At 55.7% G+C, this 19,827-nt stretch overlaps 1 protein-coding gene across 18 annotated transcripts in view; it reads left to right on the top strand.

Annotated features, from left to right (window-relative positions):
• The window catches only part of EXD3 (exonuclease 3'-5' domain containing 3), a 296,945-nt gene that overhangs the window by 244,457 nt on the left and 32,661 nt on the right, over positions 1-19,827 (top strand). For 15 of the 18 annotated variants that reach the window (XM_075054966.1, XM_075054951.1, XM_075054959.1 and 12 more), the window contains one exon: positions 17,504-18,562. The exons of 2 other annotated variants lie outside the window; for them this stretch is intronic. In XM_075054966.1, coding sequence (XP_074911067.1) covers positions 17,504-17,941 — 438 coding nt within the window. In that variant the 3' untranslated portion in view covers positions 17,942-18,562. Of the gene's footprint in view, positions 1-13,033; positions 13,143-17,503; positions 18,563-19,827 lie in introns of those variants that run through there. One more of the 18 variants, XM_075054963.1, reaches the window with a different exon arrangement.

Here is a 19,827-nt window from a genome sequence, read left to right as displayed (position 1 = left end):
TGTGGACTTACCAGACATAGCCAGGCATGCATGCTGCTGTGGAGGTGATGGGGGAGGCAGGAGAGCAGCGAGCCCTGATTGGCACTGGGTGCAATGGTGGTTGGGTCCAGAGCCCATCACCCAGTCCCAGGGCGACAGCCAGCAATGACAGCATGGCTTTTTCATTGTCCATGTCATGGTGGCAACGCGAGCCACAGCTTCTCCTCCCCGTGCATCTGTTGGAAAGGACGTGGAGCTGTGCGGGCTCTCCCCCCACTGCCGCCGCTCCTTGCCAGGGGTGACAAGCCCCAGAGCTGCCTTCCCACAGCGAGATGCTGCCTGCCCCTGCCCTGCCCCCTCAGCTTCTCTCTGATGTGGCTGCCGAAGGATGTGGGGACAATAAAAGTGTGAGTACAGAGAGGTGCTAAGGTAGGTGAGGCAGTTGGTTTCCTGTTAGCACCAGCGCGACAAGACACGGCTCTTCCCCGCTGCCTGGAGTGAGCCGGTTCCCAGCCCGCTCCCTGCACCACAAGCTCCATTTACAGTTATTTACTAAAACAACACAGAGTGTGTGAACTCCCTCTAGGCCAAAAATAACTGCCGCCCCATTAACTCGAACTGTTTGTTTGTTTTCAGCTGTTTTCTGCCCTTATCGAAGGCAGGGAGACTGCCTGCTGGGGGGCTGGGGAGGGGAGCAGGGTTATTGCCCCACCACCACCCGTGACTGCTGGGGAGAGCCTTTGGGCTTTGAGCCCCGCTCAGTCCCTGCTCTGGGAAGATTTTGTTGCACTGCACAAAAAGCAGCAGCAACCAGAGCGTGTCTGTGGGCTGGTAGGGTTTTTGCTTGGTGTGCAATGGGGGCTCTTGGAGGTCCCCCCCCAACGGGGACAAGACAGCTGGGTCACTGTGAGATGTCCCCCAGCCCTGGCTGCCGCCCGCTTGCCTCCACTGGTTTTTGAGGACCCGATTTGATTGTAGGGCTGCAGCAGAGGCTTGTGGCTGCCTGTGGCTGCAGGCGTCGAGGAATGGGGCCAGCAAATGTCCCTGTAGGTGCTAAGCAGGGTCCTAAGCAGGGTCTCAAGCAGGGCTGAGCAGCCTGAGCTGGGACTGTGGTGAGAATGAGTGTTCCTGGGGAGCCGTAAGCCCCCGGACCCTTCCTGGTCCCTCCTAACCCCACCTGTGGGATGGGTTTTGCTCAGTTTTCCTGAGATATGCTGCGGAGGGAGATCCCCAAATAGGCATTAATTTTAATTCTTAGTCTTTCAGCCAGTTTTCTGGGCTAAGAATGATGGGTTTTACCCTCTCTGCCCCCAAAATCCCAGGAAACCCATCTTGGTTATCAACCAGCTCTAAAGTGAGGTAAAAAACTTTAAAATCAGAAGTCGCCGTGAAAAATGCCCCAGATGCCCGGATGGAGACAAACTGCTTTAAAGCAAAAAAATAACACTTTTCCCATAGTTGCCTGTGACAATATTTCCGTTCACATCAGGTAGTCCAGAACCCATCCCTGCTGACATCCCCGGTGCTCCTTGCCGTGATGCTGAGCACACGCACCTCCCCGGCAGCCCTGGGAGCCCCCACGCCTGCCCTGCCCAGCCAGCGAGGGCTCTGCACGTGCCAGCTCTTCCTTCTCATGCTTTTCAGTGGCTGCAAACATGTAGGAAGATTTGGCAGTGTCCCTCCCCGCAGGCATGGATTTGAGGGAGCAGGGGAGGACCATGGAGGGCTGCAGTCCTTCCCATTACCCATCCTCACTGCCCAGTGTGTTGTGCTTTCTTCAACCCACGTGAGAAGACATTAAACGGTCATCTCTGCCTCCCTGTGCAGTCGTCTGCTCTTTGGCTGCTTTTCTGTGGATTGCAATCTGTGTATGGCTCCCCTTTGGCTCTTCTCTGCCCTGGCTTTTTCAGTTCAGTCCATGCATTTTTGCTCCATGTTTTATATGGCATAAGATGTGGGTCTTCCTTTTTTTTTTTCCTCTTCTACCTTTGACAATCATGTTTATTTAGCAGGTGTTTCTTGCACTTAAGAGCACATGCGAATTGCAGCCTGCTCTGTGTCCATCTCACATCACTGCTGTGGTGGGGAGGGAGGGATCTAGCAAAGTCCTCAGCATTGCTCTTGGGTCTTGTCAAGACAGCAAGGGTGGAATTTGGGCATCAGGGAGTGCTTCTGAAACCCCACACACCATGGGTGTCCGCAGGTCTCCCTGGGAGGGTACATGTCACCATCCCTTTAGGAGGGAGCAAAATGCAGCAGGACTGCAGGACTCACCACCTTATGCAAGCACAAGTGACCTGCCTAGGAAAAACCAGGGGGTATTGCAGGTCAGTTAAACTCCATGTTTTGTCACTCCCCAGCCGTGGCCAGAAAGTCCCTTAAATGGCCTGTTCCATGGTCAGAAATAAGAAGTTGGCTCTGTCATGACGGAGAAGGGAGTATTTTGTAGGCTGGGTGAAATCAGAGCGTACCAGTCCTGTGCAGGTTGCTCTCTCAGCTACTGCATTGCATCTGTGCGCTCTCACCTCCGCAGCACGCTCGTGCATTTAGCCGCTTTGCAGAGGTTGTGGAATCTCTGTCTGCCTGATTAAAATTATCTTCATAGGGAGCCAGACTAGGGAGTTCAGTAAAAATGGCTATTTAAAATGTCCCCAGCATGCCTTATCCGAGGATCTCCCAAGTACAGCTGACTTTGTGAGGAAGGGTCCGGTTCTCCACCCTGGGGAAAAGTTTTTCAGTGGTAGCCTGTGGGAGATATATAAATTTATCAAAATGGTCTTTTTGCTTCTGTGAGGAAGATCTGGCCCTGTATAGAAAAATTACAGCCTTAGTGCTGGCAGTGTCCGACAGGCTTCCTCAATATCAACCATTGCATGCAATTGCTGGTGCACGAACGTCTGTGTGTTACCCTCACTAAGATAAAGTGGAAAAGTCAATGAAGAACTGATGGAGCTGAAAGAAATATTATCTAGAAGGTTATGGGCTGCTGTAAGTCACAAAATGTGGAGCAAAGCCCTTTCTTTGGCAATAGCGGTAGCTGTTCAAGTTGATTCATTCAGGCAGGGAATGCCCCAGGCTGTGATTGTCATCCAAGATCATTTTATCTCCAGTAGCCTGTCTGTGGAGGAGGTTAATAGCAGCAGAGCTGGAAACTGAGCTTTGGGCTGTGGGGAGCACAGCAATAGGGAGATTTTCTTCCTGCTCAAGGTAACTGGAAGATTTTTCAGTTTGGGGTTTGGGTTGTGCAGATGGGTGTTTTATTTGTTGACCCTACTGAAATGTTTATAGTTGTCACCAGTGTGATTTCTAATTTCAGGGTGTTCTTTCCAATACTTCTCTCCTCTTCTGACAGTCAAACATTTTTCCCACCCAGCAAGCTTCCTCTTACATGACAGATGAGGATGATTGCTCACAGCACATGAGAATTTCTCACCTTCTTATTTTACTGACAGTCTGCTCTGGTTCGGACTTGGCAGGTGTCCCTCTCTTCTTCAGTCTGTTTGCAATGAGATGATTGCCCTGTCTTTATCCATGGAAAGCCTTTTCCAGCCGTCTATAAAGATCCCCTGATGTTTCACAAAATCTTTGACATCTCGCATCTAGTTTACCCTGGGGAAGGAAAGGCTTCGGGGGGGATCCAATAACAGCCCATGCCTGCAAGGGCGTTACAAGGCAGTCGGGCTCTGTGAGGAGGTTCAGGCTGAGCAAGAGGCCATGGCTGTGCGTTGGATGGTCACAGAGAAGTTTCCACTGTGGTGATAATTAGGCGCTGATGAGCTGACCTTGGTGGAGCATAGCAGACCCCTGGCTCTGCCACTTGCCTTGTGCAGAGCAGTGGGGTGGTCCTGGTGGCGAGGCCAGCCCTGGGACCCCCTCAGCTCCCCTCCCTTGGGAAGCACCGTGCTTGCTGAGCCTTGGCACTCCATAGGAAGGTCTGGGACCCCTAGCACGACCAAGTGTGGCATGACAGCCTTGGAGGCACTGAACATGTACCTAAAGCCTGGTGAGCTTTGGGTCTGCTGCCGTGGCCACAGCTCCCGTGGGTTGGAGGTGCAGTGGTGGGGTGCGGGTCAGCAGGACTGGTCCAGGCTTGGCCGGTGTGAATGTCACTGGGTACTGCTTGCACAGCACATGGATGCTCAGGTATGAATTACATTTAAGACCGCTGAGCCAGAGGATTCTCGCCCAGCACTTTCCTGGACTCATGTCCTCAGGAGACCCCGGCCCTAGGTTTCAGAGCTGGGCATCACAGCTTTCCAGGACAGCAACTTTGGCCCCAGGACACGTGATGTCCCCAGTGGCTCGGGTGATGGTGTTTTCCTTTCAGGCTTTGCAGAGTAGCAGGACACATTTATGGTGCTGTCTGGTACGGGAGGTTCCTCACTTCTCCTTTCTTCTCTGGGAAAATGTTCAGAGAATCAAAAATAATAAATTTTAAAAGACATGGTATTCTCTTTTTCTAGTTCAGGGAAGAAGTCAGTGCTCTGTTTGTTAAAGATAATGGAGGCATGGATGTTTACTGTGTGGAAGAAACCACACCTGGTTTGCTCCCAAGTCCATCATCTCCAAGGCCTCTGACAGCTCAAATGGAATGAAAGAGAATCTGGAAATAGGGCTCAGCACAAAGCCTGTGCCTATGGTGCCTCGCTGGTCTGGCTCTCACTCCATGGTGGGCCCACCTCAAGCACCCCTCCCGGACCATTTTCTAAATGCATTTTGACAGCAGGGAGCTTTGAAGGCTGCCTCTGCCTCTCCCGGAGCAGAAATTTCCCCTTTCCTGCCTGATTGTGCGTCCCAGCTTCAAAGTGGTTGCAGAGTGCCTATGGCTGGGAAAACAGGCGTAAAATTAATTCGATGTGAATAGAGGGTCTGAAGACACTGGAGAGCAGGAAACGCCTGTGCTGAGCTTGTGTGTTGGCGTGAGCTATGTGCACAGGGGCTGTGGGCACCCCAGAGAAGCCCCAGTATACCAGTAGGTCTGGCTGCCCGCTGGGACCCACAGCGGTGGCCGGCAGATGCCAGCACCCTTGTCAGCTTTGCTTGGCATCGTGCTCCCGCCATGGGCCCTGCTTTCGGGGAATCAGCCCCTTGACAGGTCTGCAGTTCAGGGAGATTCATCTCACCTTCCTGGACACTTTGAAATGTTGGGTGCTTCAGTCTGGGCTATTCACCCATGACAGTGGTTTGGAGAGTAATAGGTCTTGGTCCCTGATGTCCCTAAATGCTGATGGGGAGAGTTGTCCTCAGCTGGAGTGTCTTTCTCCCCAAGGACAAGGAGGGGGTCCGGTTGGCAGAATGCAGTTGAACACCAAACTCAGGGCAGTTTAAGTCCTGTCCCCTGGGCCTCTGCTGTGCATGGTGCAGCAGGGAATGGTGGGAATAGGGCAGAGAGCTGAGGTGGCATGTCTGGCAGGCGACCGCATGTCCCCGTGCTCCCCTTGGCCTCTGCCAGGCTGCTTCCATGGGTGCAATATGGGGAGAGAGGGGGAAATGGGTTATTTCTGCCCATGGCATAAATGCAGACCACCTCACCAGCTCGCTCGCTGGAGGAGTAGCAGTGCCCACCAGCAGGACACTGGCCCCAGCTCCCATAGCAAACCTCGCTGCAGAGCCAAGGGCACATTTTACCATTTGGCTTTTGCTCGTGGAGGGTGTTCAGGGCTGCAGTTGTGGTGAGAATTCACACGTGTTCCCGACCACGGTCTCATCCCAGCTGGGATGGATGGCACTGTGGCTCACTCCGGATGCCAGTGCTGGGTGCCAGCCCTCGGTGTGGGGATTGGCACAGCCAGGACGATAGAGCAAAAACCCCCATTTGAGTGCCGCAAGGTATTTGAGCTCCTGCCATGCAGCAGGCTCACTTCCCCTCTTTCCTTTTGTCCCTTTGCTGGCTTTGGTGCAATCCTGCTAGCCAGTGCATCTCCCGGCGGCACTGCTCACAGCCCCGAGCCTGAGCAGTGGGCTGAGCAAGGTGACAAATACCAGGACACCAGGACTGTTGTTTATTTACTGTTGCAGCCCTGCAGACCCCCAGCTGAGCCTCTGGGCACTCTGACCAGTTCATCTTTTTGTTTCCTTCTTCACACATTTTTCTGGAGGCCGAGTTTTCATATCTCCTGTTTGTTTTGAATGCTGGGGGAGGGGGGGGGGGGGGGGCAGACACGCGACTGCAAATTCCCAGCCTGGACCATGCTGTGTCCGCCACCTGCATGACATGGGGCAGGGGGGTGTGAAAGCGCCTGCTGAGAACGTGCTTATGTTGCAACAGCAAAACCAGATGCCTGCAGCCACCCCACTCTTCATGTGATCACAATGGCTGTGCCCCCCAGGGGAGCAAAGCAGCTCCCGGGCCCCCAGGGGAGCAAAGCAGGTCCCAAGCCCCCACTCCAACATGCGTGGGCAGGCGCCTTCAGCTCCTGCAGGACCTGGCTGCAGCATTTTGTGGAGGATGCTGCGCTGGACTCACAGCTGTAACCAGAGGGAGGAATCAGGTGCGTTATCTGTAGGGGATCGGGGAAGAGGGAGGTGGGAGCAGCTGGGAGAGTTCATCCCAGACAGGAGAGTGCGTAAACCTGCTCTTGGCATGATTTTATTTTGGCGCAAAGTTTCCTCCCAGCCCAAGGTGGCTCCGTGGCTGCTCAGTTCCCTGCGGTTCATTGCCAGCAAACCCAGCCATGTGGGGGGTCAGGGCTGGGTGAGCGTGGAGGGGACACATGTCCCCCAGCAAATCCCAGCTCTGGTTCACAGGATGGTGTTGGGCTGGGCTGGACAGAGAAGTGAGCTCTGCAGGGACGGGCTGTGGGGACTGCTCGCTGTGCCATTGCAGATGCTGGCTGGAAGCAGCCGGCTTGAGCAAGGCTTCATCTGTCCTGAGTCTTCCCATGTGATTTTGTTGGGCCCCGGTTCTGGGTGATGCTCAGCCAGGCTGATAGTACTTGGGGGAGCACGTCCCACCAGGAAGCCCCAACAGCACCCTCTCCTTAGCCTTTATTTCCAAACAACACACAAGGAGTTTCATGCCAACCTCAGCAGCTCCAGCACATAGTTGTCCTGTGTCTCAGCACCAGTGTAGAGAGTCCTCTGGGGTCCTGGCCTAAAAATCAGATAACTTTTGGGTGCTCAGGGTTGTCTGGCTTTGCCCTCTGCCTCTGAGGTCACTGAGCCAGGGCTGGGCGCGCTGCCCGGAGGGGTTCCTCTCGCATCCCGGCCGGCTTCAGCTTGTCGCAGCCGTCTCACCTCTCCCAGCTGGCCTTTCCTTGACCATGCTCAGGACCTCCTCCCTTTCCTTCCCACATCCTCTCCTGCCATTTGGGAGCAGATCCTGTTTGTGGTGGACCCCTGAGGGTTTCACCCACTGGGCAGTTCCTTGTTTCTGGCTGCCGGTTTGTCAGATCCGGTCGGGGTTGTTGTTTTTTTGACCAATTCTTCATACTTTTGTGTTTTCATTTCTGTTGCTGCTTTGCCCCAGGTGCCCTCCAGTGCAATACACCAGGGTACAGGCAGGCTGAGGACGTGCACACACGTGCAGGAAGGGCAGGAAGCCATGTGCAACTACTGCCTGGCAGCACGGCACAGTGCCCAAACCGGAGCCTTTGGTGCTGGGCTGGCAGAGACAGGCCCATGCTCCCTGCCAGGTCTGCCTGGTGAGAAGCACAGGGACAGCAGGATGGGGTCACACCAGGCTCCATCTGTGTCGGAGCCTCCAGCAGGTTGGAGCTTCCTGCAGGGACCCTGGCTTTCCTCTCCTTCCTGCAGAAAGTTCGAGGAAAGGCGAGGCTTGGATCTGCAGAGATGCAGCAAGTGAGCTGGATTCACTTGCCCAGCATTTGTCCCCAAGTAGGTGTCAGCAGGTACCTGGGGAAGTGGGGTCACCCCAGCCTGTGACAGTGGCACAGGCTGGGTCCCAGCTGTGTCTTCCCCAGGGTACTGGAACTGTGCCGGGGTGGTTCATAGCAATGTGGGCAAGGCAGGAGCACCCAGGTCGGCCTGAGCACCCTGCACTGTCCTTAAGCATCCAGGCTGGCATTACCACCCATGCTGATTTTAAGCACCTAGAGTGGCCTTAAACACCCAAACTGGAGTTAACACCTAGACTGGTGTTAAGTAAGTAGCTGGACTGGCATTAGCACCCCAGGCTAGCGATAGCATCTGGGCTGACCTTAAGCACCCAGACTGGTGTTAGCATCCAGGCTGGAATTAGCTCCCAGGCTGGTGCAAAACACAGGCACCAGCACCCAGGCCAGCATCTCTTGACTCCCTGGATTCAGGGGGAGATGGACAGGATCGGGCTGCAGCAAAGCATGAGGCTAGAAAAGGGTTTTAGTTGGATTTGGTGGAGCTTGCAGGAGAACAATAATGGCCCTTGTAGAGCTGAGGAAAACCTGGAGGGATTTAGAGTAAAGCCAGCAGCTATTCACCGCTCGCTGTGGGGTCCTGGGTGTCTAACAGGCGCTTACCATATCCCTCTGGATCCCCATGTCCCCCAGGTAGGTGGCAGTGCCTCCTCCAGGGCAAACCCCCTCGCTGCTGGCACCCGTGGGGTGCCGCAGGGCGCAAGATGGCTGCGGCCCGGGTACTGCTCCCTGCTAGGCCCAGGCTAGCCACCATGCCCAGCCGGGGCACGGGGTATTTCGGCATGGCGGGGTGCAAAAGCCAAGCATCAAGAAGGGCTGCAGGACTTGGGGGTGACGGCAGCTGTGCTACTTCGGGCCCTCTGCAGCAGGGCTGATCCCCAGGGCTCTGCCAGCTCCCTGCCTGGCCTTTGGGGACAACGTCAGCAGGAAAGTGGTTTGGGTTAATCCAAACTGCCTGTCCTGGGTGCCACAGTGGCACCTTCTCAGCTCCTGACCCTGACCAGAATCGACAGCACTAACCCCAGCCGGCCTCTCCCTGGCCCACGGCTGACCCACAGGAGCAGCGAGAGGGGCCGTGCTGAGGCTGCCACCACGTTCCCCTGCAGGTCTGGACCCTCCAGCTGAAACAGTTTCTGTCTCCTGAGGGATTTAGGGGCACTGCTCCTGTTCACAGCCCAGGGCACAAATCTTCCAGCAGGCCAACAGCCCTTGCATGCAGTCAGCCTGGGAGTGGGTCCCAGTGGCAGCTGCAGCGGCCATGACAGAGTTTGCCATCCCCAGATGGGCCAAGTGCCGGAGGAGCCAGAGCGTGGCTTTTGGGAGGATATTCCTTGGGGAATGCTGAGGTGCTGCAGCATTGGGGAGTAACAGGGTCTTTCTCAGTGTGTCCCTTTTGGGGTGCCTTGGCCTTGGCGGTGAGTAACCCCGAAGCCTGGAGCAAGGCCTGGGGGCTTTATCCTGTGAGACCACCAGAACAACAGAGGGTTAAACCACACCGTACCCGCTCAGCTAGGAGCATTTTTGCCACTTTACTTTCTCCCTGCTCTTGCAACACAAAGAGCAAAGCTGCCAGTTTGCCCGGAATGACCTCTGTGCCCTACAGACCTAACCCCTTCCTCAAAAAGACAAAAATCCCATTGCCTTGCACCTCCATCTGTTTAGCGAACAGTTTAACCTAACAAGATTAGTATTCGAGGTCGTCTCTTCTTCTTTTACATTTTTCCCCCGCCGTTTGCAAAGAAAACAGCATTAGATTTAGGACAAAAGCTTGAAATCCCTCATTTGTAAGTAGCGCAGCCTTTGGAAACTGTTTTGTTCCAAAGTTATCTGGGGAAAGGGCTTGCGAATCCTCCCCTAAAGCAAACAGGAGTCGGCCAAGGGGCTCGACCCCGGGGAGGATGGAGCCCAACCCAGGGCACCTGTGCCCAGCTCTGCCCACAGTGGGGTTGGGGAAATTTTGTCGGTTGTGAAGAGAGAGGGTTGTGGTAGCAGGGAGAAGCTGCGGTGGGGTGGCTGCAACAGGAGGCAATTGGAGTTAGAGTTGCCCTGTTCCCCCACAGACACCTTCCGGTGATGTTCCAGCACACACCTCCATCCCTGTTGGGAAAGTGTGGGGACCACAGGCTCATCGCCAGAGGTGGTGAATGAAACTGCCGCAGGAGGAGGGTCATGAAAGAGCAGTGAGCATCAAAGCCAAATTAACCTAAGAGGGGACGCAAGTGCTTTTTTTTTTTATGTGTGTGCATGCTTGTTCCTTAAACACCATCACATCCCACCACAAGCCCCTTCTAGCAGGCTGAGCCACCTGGCCCCCCACTGCAGCCTGGCACTGCCCAGAGGGGTGATGGCCTAAAGAATCCCCAGGGAATTGTCATCAGGGTTGGGGGAAAAAGGTGAAGGGTTTGATTTTCATTCTTTGGGACTGTTTTCCCCTCCCTCATCTCCCGCCCACCCCCTCCCTTTTTGCCACATTGTGCTGAGCTTGATTCAGGCCTTCACAAAGGGGATTAGAGGCCGGTTGCTGATAAATAGCAAAGCAGGTTGGAAGCGTGGGAACCAGCCATGGCGCAGTGCGGAGGGACATTCCTGCTCCGGAGGGCCGGGCGGGAGCAAAAGTCCCGGCTAACCCCAGGTCACCCGGGGGACCCAGCGCCTGAGAAGATTTGTTCGGACACTGGCTTTTGTTGTGCACAGTTCCGTGTCAGCCCAGCGTGTCTCTCGCTGCTATTGATGGGGAAGGAAAGCGCTATTGTCAGGCGCCCGAGGGCCCCCCTTTCACTCCTGTGCTCTCGGGGTGACGTCAAGGTGGTACGTGGGAACCCGACTGGCCAGCCCGGAGCAGGACGAGCAGGCCCAGTGATGCTCCAGGTCTTCTGGCCCACGTGCAAGGCGAGGAGAGATGCTTGAGGGGTCCCTGGGAGCTGAGCATCGCCTGCAGGGCCAGGAGTTGTGCTTTGCCCCTTGCAAGATGTCCCAGCGCTGCTGGGAGAGCCGGGGCCAGGCAGGACAGATGCTCCAGAAGGCAGCTGGGTGGGAATGTGGAGGGCGTTTTTCTTTATCTCAGCGCTGGCGTTATCAGTGAAATTTCCCAGAGGGAAGCGGTGAGGCAGGATCATGCCAAAAATTCATGCCAGGAAACGGCTGCTGGATGAGAGCACAGCCGCCCAGCCCTGTGAATCCCAGGGGCGTCTGCAGTGTCAGCTCTCATCCCACCTGGACACCTGCTGATGGCTTGAGCATTCCCTCATCCTCAGGCTTTTATTTGCTGTCACAGTTTTAATCTGCACCTGGAGACCCTGAGAAAGGTGGGAGAAGGGCCCAGGGCTGGGTCTGACCCATCCCTCGGTCCAGCTCCTGCTCCGGCCTCTTTTCAGGAAAAGGACAGGCAGGGAATTTCCCCAATGAAGCACTGAGCTGCTAAATGAGGCTCAGCTGCTTTGCATCTGGCGCCGAGGCTTGCTACAGCATCACAGAGCATCTGGGGACAGGCGGCGTGCCAGGGAGGGAGCCTGCTGGGAAAATCCCTCCATCCCGCCTCCAGCTTTTCCCCCTGTGACCTGACAGCGAGGAGCTGCAGGTGACCTTGAACCCTGCAAGCTGCCTGGTCCTGGTCGGGGCTCTGCATGTTTCATCTACCATCTCTTGTCTCAGAAAAGGAGCTGAGCACCAAGACTGGAACTTGCTCCCAGCCCTCATTTCTCCTCTGAAGCCTGATTTTGCTGCCAAAGGCTTGCTGAGAGCTGAGGCTCCAGTACCCCATCCTCTGGGGTCTGTGCAGGGACCACCAGGGCAGGGGTGGCTCCAGAGCCACCCCCAGAAGCTCAAACAAGCTGAAGCCAAACAGTCTAAACAGCCATATGCAAGTGGGACCCACAGGCTTTGCGTCCAACAGAGAGGCAAATAGGGGAGAGTGACAAATATATTTGCTGCCACTGGCTCCTCCAGCTGCATCCCACCATGTCAGAAGTTAAAACAAAAGCCTCCTCTATGAGCTGGGATTACCCTGGAGAAACAGGGTAGCCCAAACAGGACAGCAGGAACGTGGCTGCTCTGCTGCTGAAAATGCACACTGCCCTTCCTGGGAAATCTGTGTGGGCAGCCGTGGAAATATTCCTGGAGGTCACTTGGGAGTCTAGGAGCTGGAGAGGCAGTGTAGCTCTGTTAGGGCTGGGCAATGGCCAAGTTTTTTTCAAAGAGCCATGAAAAAAACAGGACCGGCTTCCAAGAAGCAGGATTTTCAGCACGCGCTGGTCTGGGTCCTTCCTGGTGGGTGGAAGGAGTGAGTCGCTGCCTGGCCACATTTTCGGGGCCTTGCCCAAAATGCCTCCCTGGCCCCATGCATGCCTGAGGGCAAGGACCCACCATGCTGCATGCCACTGCCACAGCTTGCTTGTGCCAGAGTGCTGACTCAGCACACGGCAAGCCTGGGGTGTTCCTGGTGAGCCTCGGAGCATGCACAGATGTGGGGCAAGGATGGGGATGGCGATGGGAATGAGGATGGGGATGAGGATGGAGATGGGGATGAGGACAGGGACGCCCTCCTGCTCGGAGCAAATGGGGTACTTTCAGACACATGACCCTTGTTCAGGTCCCTGCACAAAACCAGCCATGTTACCCAGGCTCCCCAGGACACCCACCCCACACTCTGCCTGTCCACCTCCTCTTCCTCTCCTGTGGGTGCAGAGACCCACAGGGCTGGAGGGAGCTGGGGTGGGAACAGCCTGAGACAGCCGAGTCCTGCGCATCACAGTGTTGTCCTGCACTATTGGTGCGTGCCTGGCTGTGGCACATGCCACAGGCATGGAGAGGCAACTCCCCAGCACTGGGAAGGGGATAGTGCTCTGGGTGAGGATGCTTATTCCAGCCACTACCCTTTGGGTGCCCAACCTGCTGCAAAGGCATCTCCATCAGCCGAGCACCCACCCATCGGTCTCAAAAACCCTGCGGGGCACTGCATCACCCACCCCCAAGCCAGGCTGAGCCCCCCTCGGGTGCTCAGATGAGCTGTCAGACAAACATTATCTCCGGCCTCTCCCACCACAGCTCACCCCTGCAGACTTGCTGAAGGGACCCAGCCAGTCGCTGGCAGCCATGGGCTGCTGTTGGATTTTTCTATAGAAAATAAATAGTTCTGCAACAGGAGAGGATTTTATTATTATTATCATTATTATTATTATTATCATTATTATTATTATTATCAGGCTATCAGAGTCACCAACTTAGCCCTGCCTAATCGAATACAGCTGTTTCCTGTGCACTCAACAACAGGCCTGACGCTCTGCTGTCCTCCCGGCTGGTTTATTTAAATAGGTAAGATCCGGATTTCCGGAGTGAAACAAACAGCGCCGGACGCCTGGACTGCTCCAGCCCTGAACCCTCTGGTGCCCCGGCAGTACCCCCGCTGCCTCTCTGAGCCTTCGGTCCCCTTCGGGGTCTCCTCTGCCACTGTGACGGGGCAGGGACGGCTGGAGAAGGTGCTTGTGGAGGTGCTGCTGGTGGCTGGTTTTATTCCTTTATTCCAGTGCTGGGAGAGGGCCAAGTGCAATTGTCCCCTTGTCCCAAAAGACCACATTTGTCTGGCTGGAGTCTTTAAGGCATTTGTCTGGGACACCTGAGGATCAGACCTCTCCGTTCCATCAGTGGGATGCTAAACCCATGTGCCCCTCACACAACTCTGCAAACCATGGTGTCCCAGGGGAGAAGAAATGCCCTGCGATGAGTTAAAAGGATAAATAGTAAATGTGAGAAAGGGCAAGTAGCCAGGATGGTTGGGGTTGGCAGGGGAAGGCAGGCTGGGAGCATCAGTGTGTGTTAAGACGGACTGTCAGGTTTTGCTGGGCTGAGTTTTGTGACTGTTTTGCAAGGTTACATTAAATTCGGATGGATATTAACCTTTCAGTTGCTGCAATCATGCAAAACAATTCAATTAACAAGAGGTGCTAATTGCTTCCTTTTAACTGATGTTCAACATTTGACCAGCCAGAAGGCAGGCTTGAAAACTGGGTTTCTCCGAGATACCTCACTGGGACTCGTGAAGGCACATGGGGCAAACTCCCTGGGACTTCTAAATGTCCCTGTGTGGCAGATCTGAGCTGGGACAGACAGGACAGGTGTGTTCTGCTCAGGCACGGATGCCTTCCTCATGAAGGGGTTGGGTCAGACCAGAGAGGACCGTCCTGCCAGGGCTCCCCTTGCCCCATCATCCCCGACCCCATCGCCAGCAGGTTTGCAGCTCGTGATGCTCATCGGTGGCAGCCCCATGTGCTGGGAGCCACGATGGCTCTGCCGCCTGCGGCCCTCCCTCAGTTCAGAGCCCCCTTGCCCACGAGCGTCGCCGTTCCCACAGCTCATCCCTTTGACTCTTCACAGAAGAGCCGTTTGGTGGTGTGAAAACTCTTTGGTGTTAATTACTGGCTTTTTGGGTGCAGTTACGTGACATGGTGATGCTGATGTGTCCTGACACTATGTGCCCATGCGGTGTCTGTCCCAGCATTGCACTTGCTCCAGCATTGCATTGCCCAGCTGGGGCATTGCACCGCCGGCCTCAGCACAGGCAGCTGAAGTGCCAGTATACTCTTTGTCTGGTTTGTAGGATTTGGATGGGGCTCACTTGGCTCCCTGGGCTGGGTCAGGCTGCCACTGCAGCCCATGTCCCCAGGCCTGACGGCCCCAATGGCACTGTTACTGCTCCCTGTCAGAGTCGGTGCATGCAGTGATGCTGCTTGGTGTGCGCCCAGCCCGGGCCGTGGTCCCTTCCAGTGCCACCACTGGGATGGCACCCATGGGTGTGTGGTTCCCAGCAACAGCTCAGGTCAGAGCTGCCCCCGCAGTGCAGAGCTGGGAGCCGCATGCAGCTAACACCGGCAGTGCATGGCTGCCATGGGGCAGCTCTCGGCCTGGGCTCACATGGGAGTCCTGTAGTGAGGGTGCTTCACGTGAGCCTGTTGCTTTCCCTGTCTTATTTCTTTTTCTTTTTCGTGTCCTTTCCCTTTTTCTTCTTCATTTTCTTTCTATTTTTCTTTTTCTCTTTCTCTCTTTCTTGTTCTCATTCTCTCCCAGCTTTTCACATGGCCCAGCTGTGCTCTCTTTGCAGTTCATACCCACGAGGCATCTTGTTTAATGCTACTCATAAGGATTCACCCTGACCTATGTTGTGATAGTGAAGCCTTGTCACCTTTATACCAAAATCCAAAGATAAGCTGTAGCAGGACCATAAACTGCTGGGTTGTTTGCCAGGATGATGGTGAGCTTCCCTCCTACCTGGGCTGGTGGTCAGGCAGGGTGGCCGGGACGGTTCCTTCAGGCTTTAAGGCTGGGGAACCACCTCGTCATCCATCATGGGCAAAACCAGGGTGGCACAGATGTCTGCCTGCTGGGGTAGATGGCTCCCCATCCCAGCGGGCTGGTTTTGCATTGGCACAAGTTAACAAAAATGAGCGGAGTTTGAGCAAACATGAACAAGAGCAGGTGCAGGCCCAGCATCCTCTCATTTGCACAGAGAACCAGAAGAAATCCTGGTGCTTCAATTCCTCTGCAGGCACCTGGGAGCAGCCAGATTTTGGGGGTCCTGAGCACTTTGCCGGTGACTGCAGAGGTAACCGCCGATTCCAGGACAGAGGTCCTCACCCACCACCCCCCTCCCATCAAGCGGGACCTTGCAGGGCAGCCAGGTTGCCAGCCATTTGGTGCCGGCAGTGTAGGGCCAAGTGCCGATGCCGGCATGAGTGGCCAGTGACAGGGGCAGCTGCCGCGAGAGGGGAGCGATTTGCACCTCCAGGCGGGAGATGAAAGAGCCACTGGCGCTTAGAGATGAAAGAGCCGGCAGGGCCGTGGCGCAGGGCGAGGATGGGAGGTGAGGGCAAGCCCCAAGAGTTGTTTTTCTTCTCATCTCTGCCGCGCAGCAGGATGGCGGCAGCCAGTGCTGGGCTTTCCCAGGGCCGTGGCAGTGTGGGGCCCCGTGCCAAGCCCCATGCCGCAGCACTGTGGTCCCCTCCCAGCTCCCAGCTGAGATGCCGAGGTGGCGTCAGGACCTGCTGAGCATCTGTCAGGGCATTGCATGGAGGGAGGGAGGCTCTGGGGGTGTTTGTCAAAGGAGAAAGGGTGCAGGGGGGTGTTCTGATCCTGGCCCTGCCCGTGACGGTGCTGGCTGCTTGGGGTTGTCCCTGTCACCCAGCGTCAGGTGCCATTGTGCAGCGGTGACGCAACAGTGACACAGCCTTGGGCGAAGTCTCCATCTCTGTTTTGTGCATGGTGAGGCCGGGGACAGGACTCGGTAGCTTGTCTGAGAGTGGCAGGGGAATGGCAAACCTTGGTGTCCCAGTCCCTGGGACTCCTGTCCCCAAGCAAGAGCATTCCCGTGTCACATCATCATGGTGCAGCATGCAGTGGGAGCCCAGCATGACTGGTGCCCTGCCCTGTGCTGTGCCATGCTGCCATTGTACACCATGCTCCCTTTAGCTCAGCCCTGGGGTTTCGGGTGCAGGTGCAGATTTGGCTGTGCCAGGACCACCTGGGTGCTCTCCACAGGGGTGGCTGTGTGTCAGGCTGGTCTTTCAGTGTCTCCTCTGCCATCTCCACTCAGACTCTGTAATTCAGCAGGGCACAGGTAGCACCCGGGTAGGTCCCCTTTTATCATGGGGGGATAATAATGTCTCTTTAGCCTCTCCTTTGCCTGAGAGTAAAACTGGAGGAGCAGGAATCCTGAGGGCAGTCAGAGTCACCGTGAGCTGAGCGGTGTCTCCTGGGCTGCCAAGGATGCTCTGCTTCAGAGGTCCCTGTAACCTTCTGCATTGGTGTGGTTTGTCCCTAATGGCTCATGCAGAGCAGTGAGGGCAGAGGCTGGTGCTCTGGCAGATCGGCACCCACACCTTCCCCAGAAAGCCTTGGACTTGGAGGTTTGGACTTTGACTTGCCTTGGACTTTGAGGTTGAGCCTCCAAGACCAAATGGCAAGCTGCTTCCCTCCAAAGCCTCTACCCAGGTACCATTTTTCATTTCCATGTATCATTTTTGTATGCAAGAACTTGTGTGAGGGCCTGGGCTGTTGGTTTGAGGAACCTCAACCTTGCAGGTACCCGTGAAATGGGGCTGAGCAGGAGAAGCTCCCACCCAGCTGCTCCCTCCAGCCCTCCCTCCCAGGGCAAATACTGAGTCTGCTTGCTCTGGGCTGCTCAGGCAGAGCTCAGAGGGTTTTATCCTCTAGTCCTGGCCCTGTGCATCCCAGAGCTCTGCTGGTCTGCAGGACCTCTTGGCAGGCAGTGGCCAGAGGCCCTGACCAGCAATGGCCACAAGAAATGAACAGTGAGGAAAAGGGCACTGAGCCCCCTGACATAGCAGGTGGGGACCAGAAAGGCTTCAGGGACCTGCGGAGAGTGTTGGGTGAGGATGCTGATGGAGCTGAAGAGGTCTCTAGCTTGGCATCTGCATGAACTGGACTGCAGTTTGCTCATCACTGCATGGTCTGAACTGAAAAATGGGGGTGGGGAATCACTTGTTTCAGCTTAAAATGTTGCATTTGAAGTTAATTTTCCTTGCCTCAAGGTGGCTTGGTTGGTTCTGAACCTCTTTGAAATGATTGGGTTCAGGTGGACCTCAGGCAGGGGAAGCAGAAAATCCAGATCCGTCCTCTAAACCCATCTCTCCGTTTGTGTCTTCTGGCTGGTCTCCCGGCAGGTCAGGGGCTGCTGCCTGCCCTGGGAACGAGCGTGCTTGCTCGGACGACGCTGTGCATCTCTCATGCTGGACCCGAGCGTGCTGGACATTTGGAGCTGGGGAGGAGCTCTGGGCAGCAGGGCTGGGCTGAAGGCAGTGGACAAACCCTCCTGGCCACTCCTCTCTCACAGCTACAGTAAGTTTGACAGTGCTCTGCCTGGCCCTCCCTGGAGAGCATCAATCTCTTCAGGACCTGTGGGATTCAGCTGGCACTGGGAAGCCTGGGAACGATGGCCAGGGGGACGAGGGTCCCGACTCAGCTCTGTGCCTCTCCTCTGCACCAGCTCTCCCTCCTCCTGCCTCGTCCGTCCTGGCTGCTGGGTAAGGATCGCTTCTCACCTTGCACAAAGCTTAACGCCCGTGGCCTTGGCCCAGTTTGTGGCTCAAGGGTACTTCTGAACTATGGACAGGCAGCACTAACTCGGCCGCATGCTCATCTCCGTTACACAGACACATGTGTGCAGAGGTGCTGCTGCAGTCAATGCCAGTGCGGCGGACAGGCTTTGCCCTCACCGCCACAAGCACCAAGGCATCTGTGTCGGGCGATGAACTAAATCTGCCGTCGGGTTTCCCAGCCCATCTGCTGGACACTAAGAGTGAACCAAGAGTTTTTTGAAACCAGCCCAGAAGCGCACCGGGAGACAGCCTGCGTTTATCATGCTTCTGCTTCCCCCTGAATTCCAGTCCTCTGACATGTTTAGATCAAGCCTGATGACCCAAATCTGACTGCAGCAACTGGGAAAAAAAGTGACCCACTGAAAAGAGCAGCCCAGGAGAGCAGCCACGTGTGCTTCAGGCCACCCTGGGCCGCTGCACCCAACCACACCACAGAGGAGAGCAGCCAGGCAGCACTGAAACGTTTCACCGGTTTTAATTCAATTACTTTGCAAAACAGCGTGTAGCACTGATGACACCTTCATAGCATCCCATGGAAGCGAAACAGCTCTGGAAGCTGTTGCCTGCAGCCTGTGTGAAACAGCTTAGTGGGCTTGGGCCAGGATCTAATAAACATGTGTGTGCAATGCAAAAACCACCTGCCTCTTTGCAATGGGACCCGCCGACAGAGCTGGGGGAGCACCCCATCCCTGCCCCACGCTGGGGCACTGGGAATGGGTCAGCAGCTAGTTGGGGGACCTGGAAAAGTCCCTCAGCCCTTAGGGACAGGCGGGTTGTGGGAGCTGCCTTCACAGCTGACTGCAGGTGGAGGCAGGCAGGGAAGGAAGCAATGGACGTGGCGGGGGGCGGTGAAATGGACACAAATCTCTCCTTCCTCCTGCCTTCCTTGTTAGAAGCATGGAGCTGGTCGAGGCTGCAAGGCAACAAGTGAGTGTGGGATTTGTGGGGTCTTGCAGCCATGTGGGAAGGCAGGGATGTGTCACCAGGTGTGGAACTCTTCAGGCATTCAGCACTTACTGTGACCCTAGGCACCTCTGAAGCCCACTTCCCCGAGCTGTCAAAGGTCTCCAGCAAAAAGTGGGGCAGAGCAGATATTTTTGAAGTGAAGAAATCAGGAAAACTTTTCTTTTTCTCACACACAGCCCAATCTCTCCTCTAGCCCCTTCTTTATCTCAGCATCAAGCAGCTGTGATGGGCAGAAGCTCAAATTGCCATCCCAGACAGGTCTCATTTAATTAAAAGCCTGAGCAAGGAGGATGTTACTCCAACTGTTCATCTTCTCAGGAGATGTCTGCCAATGTCTGGGGCAGGGAAATGTGATCCACAGTGATACACGTCCCGTCCCTGCTGCTGCCATGTTTCCCAGGGAGGCCATCGCCTTCTGTGCTCGGTGCTCTTAGAATCTTGCCGCTCTGGATGCTGACCTGGGGCCTCAGGTGTTGTGCAGATGGTTTTTTCCATGGCCGGGTGATGCTTTCCCAACCTCACTTCCCACCTTTCAGGGTAGCCTGAAGGGTTGTGGGAGTTGCAGACATTACAAATCCCAACCTGCTTTGGTCAGCGGTGCGGGAGGAACCAGCCTGAGCCCTGCAAACTGCTTAGGGGCAGCCTGGGGTGAGCTGCAGCGGCTCCAGTGGCTGAAGGGGGTCTGCCGCCTGGGGACCCCTGTCTAGCGGACAGCTGAGGCAGCGTGCCCTGACGGGGAAAGGCTCCCTGCAGCATAAACCCCATGGGAGGGAGTCCCCCTTGCACCTCTACCCTCAACCCCATCCATCCCTCCCTGGGGGGGACAGGCAAGGAGGACTCCAGCCATCTCAGGGTCTGGAACAAGGACGCCTCACCCTGGGTGGGCTTCCCCTGCTCCACTCCACTGGGGCTGCATGCCTGGC

This window comes from Buteo buteo, chromosome 23 (genome assembly GCF_964188355.1).
Source record: "Buteo buteo chromosome 23, bButBut1.hap1.1, whole genome shotgun sequence".
Lineage (NCBI taxonomy): Eukaryota > Metazoa > Chordata > Aves > Accipitriformes > Accipitridae > Buteo > Buteo buteo.
Note: the sequence above shows the minus strand (reverse complement) of the source record. Positions and strands in the feature narration are given on the sequence as shown.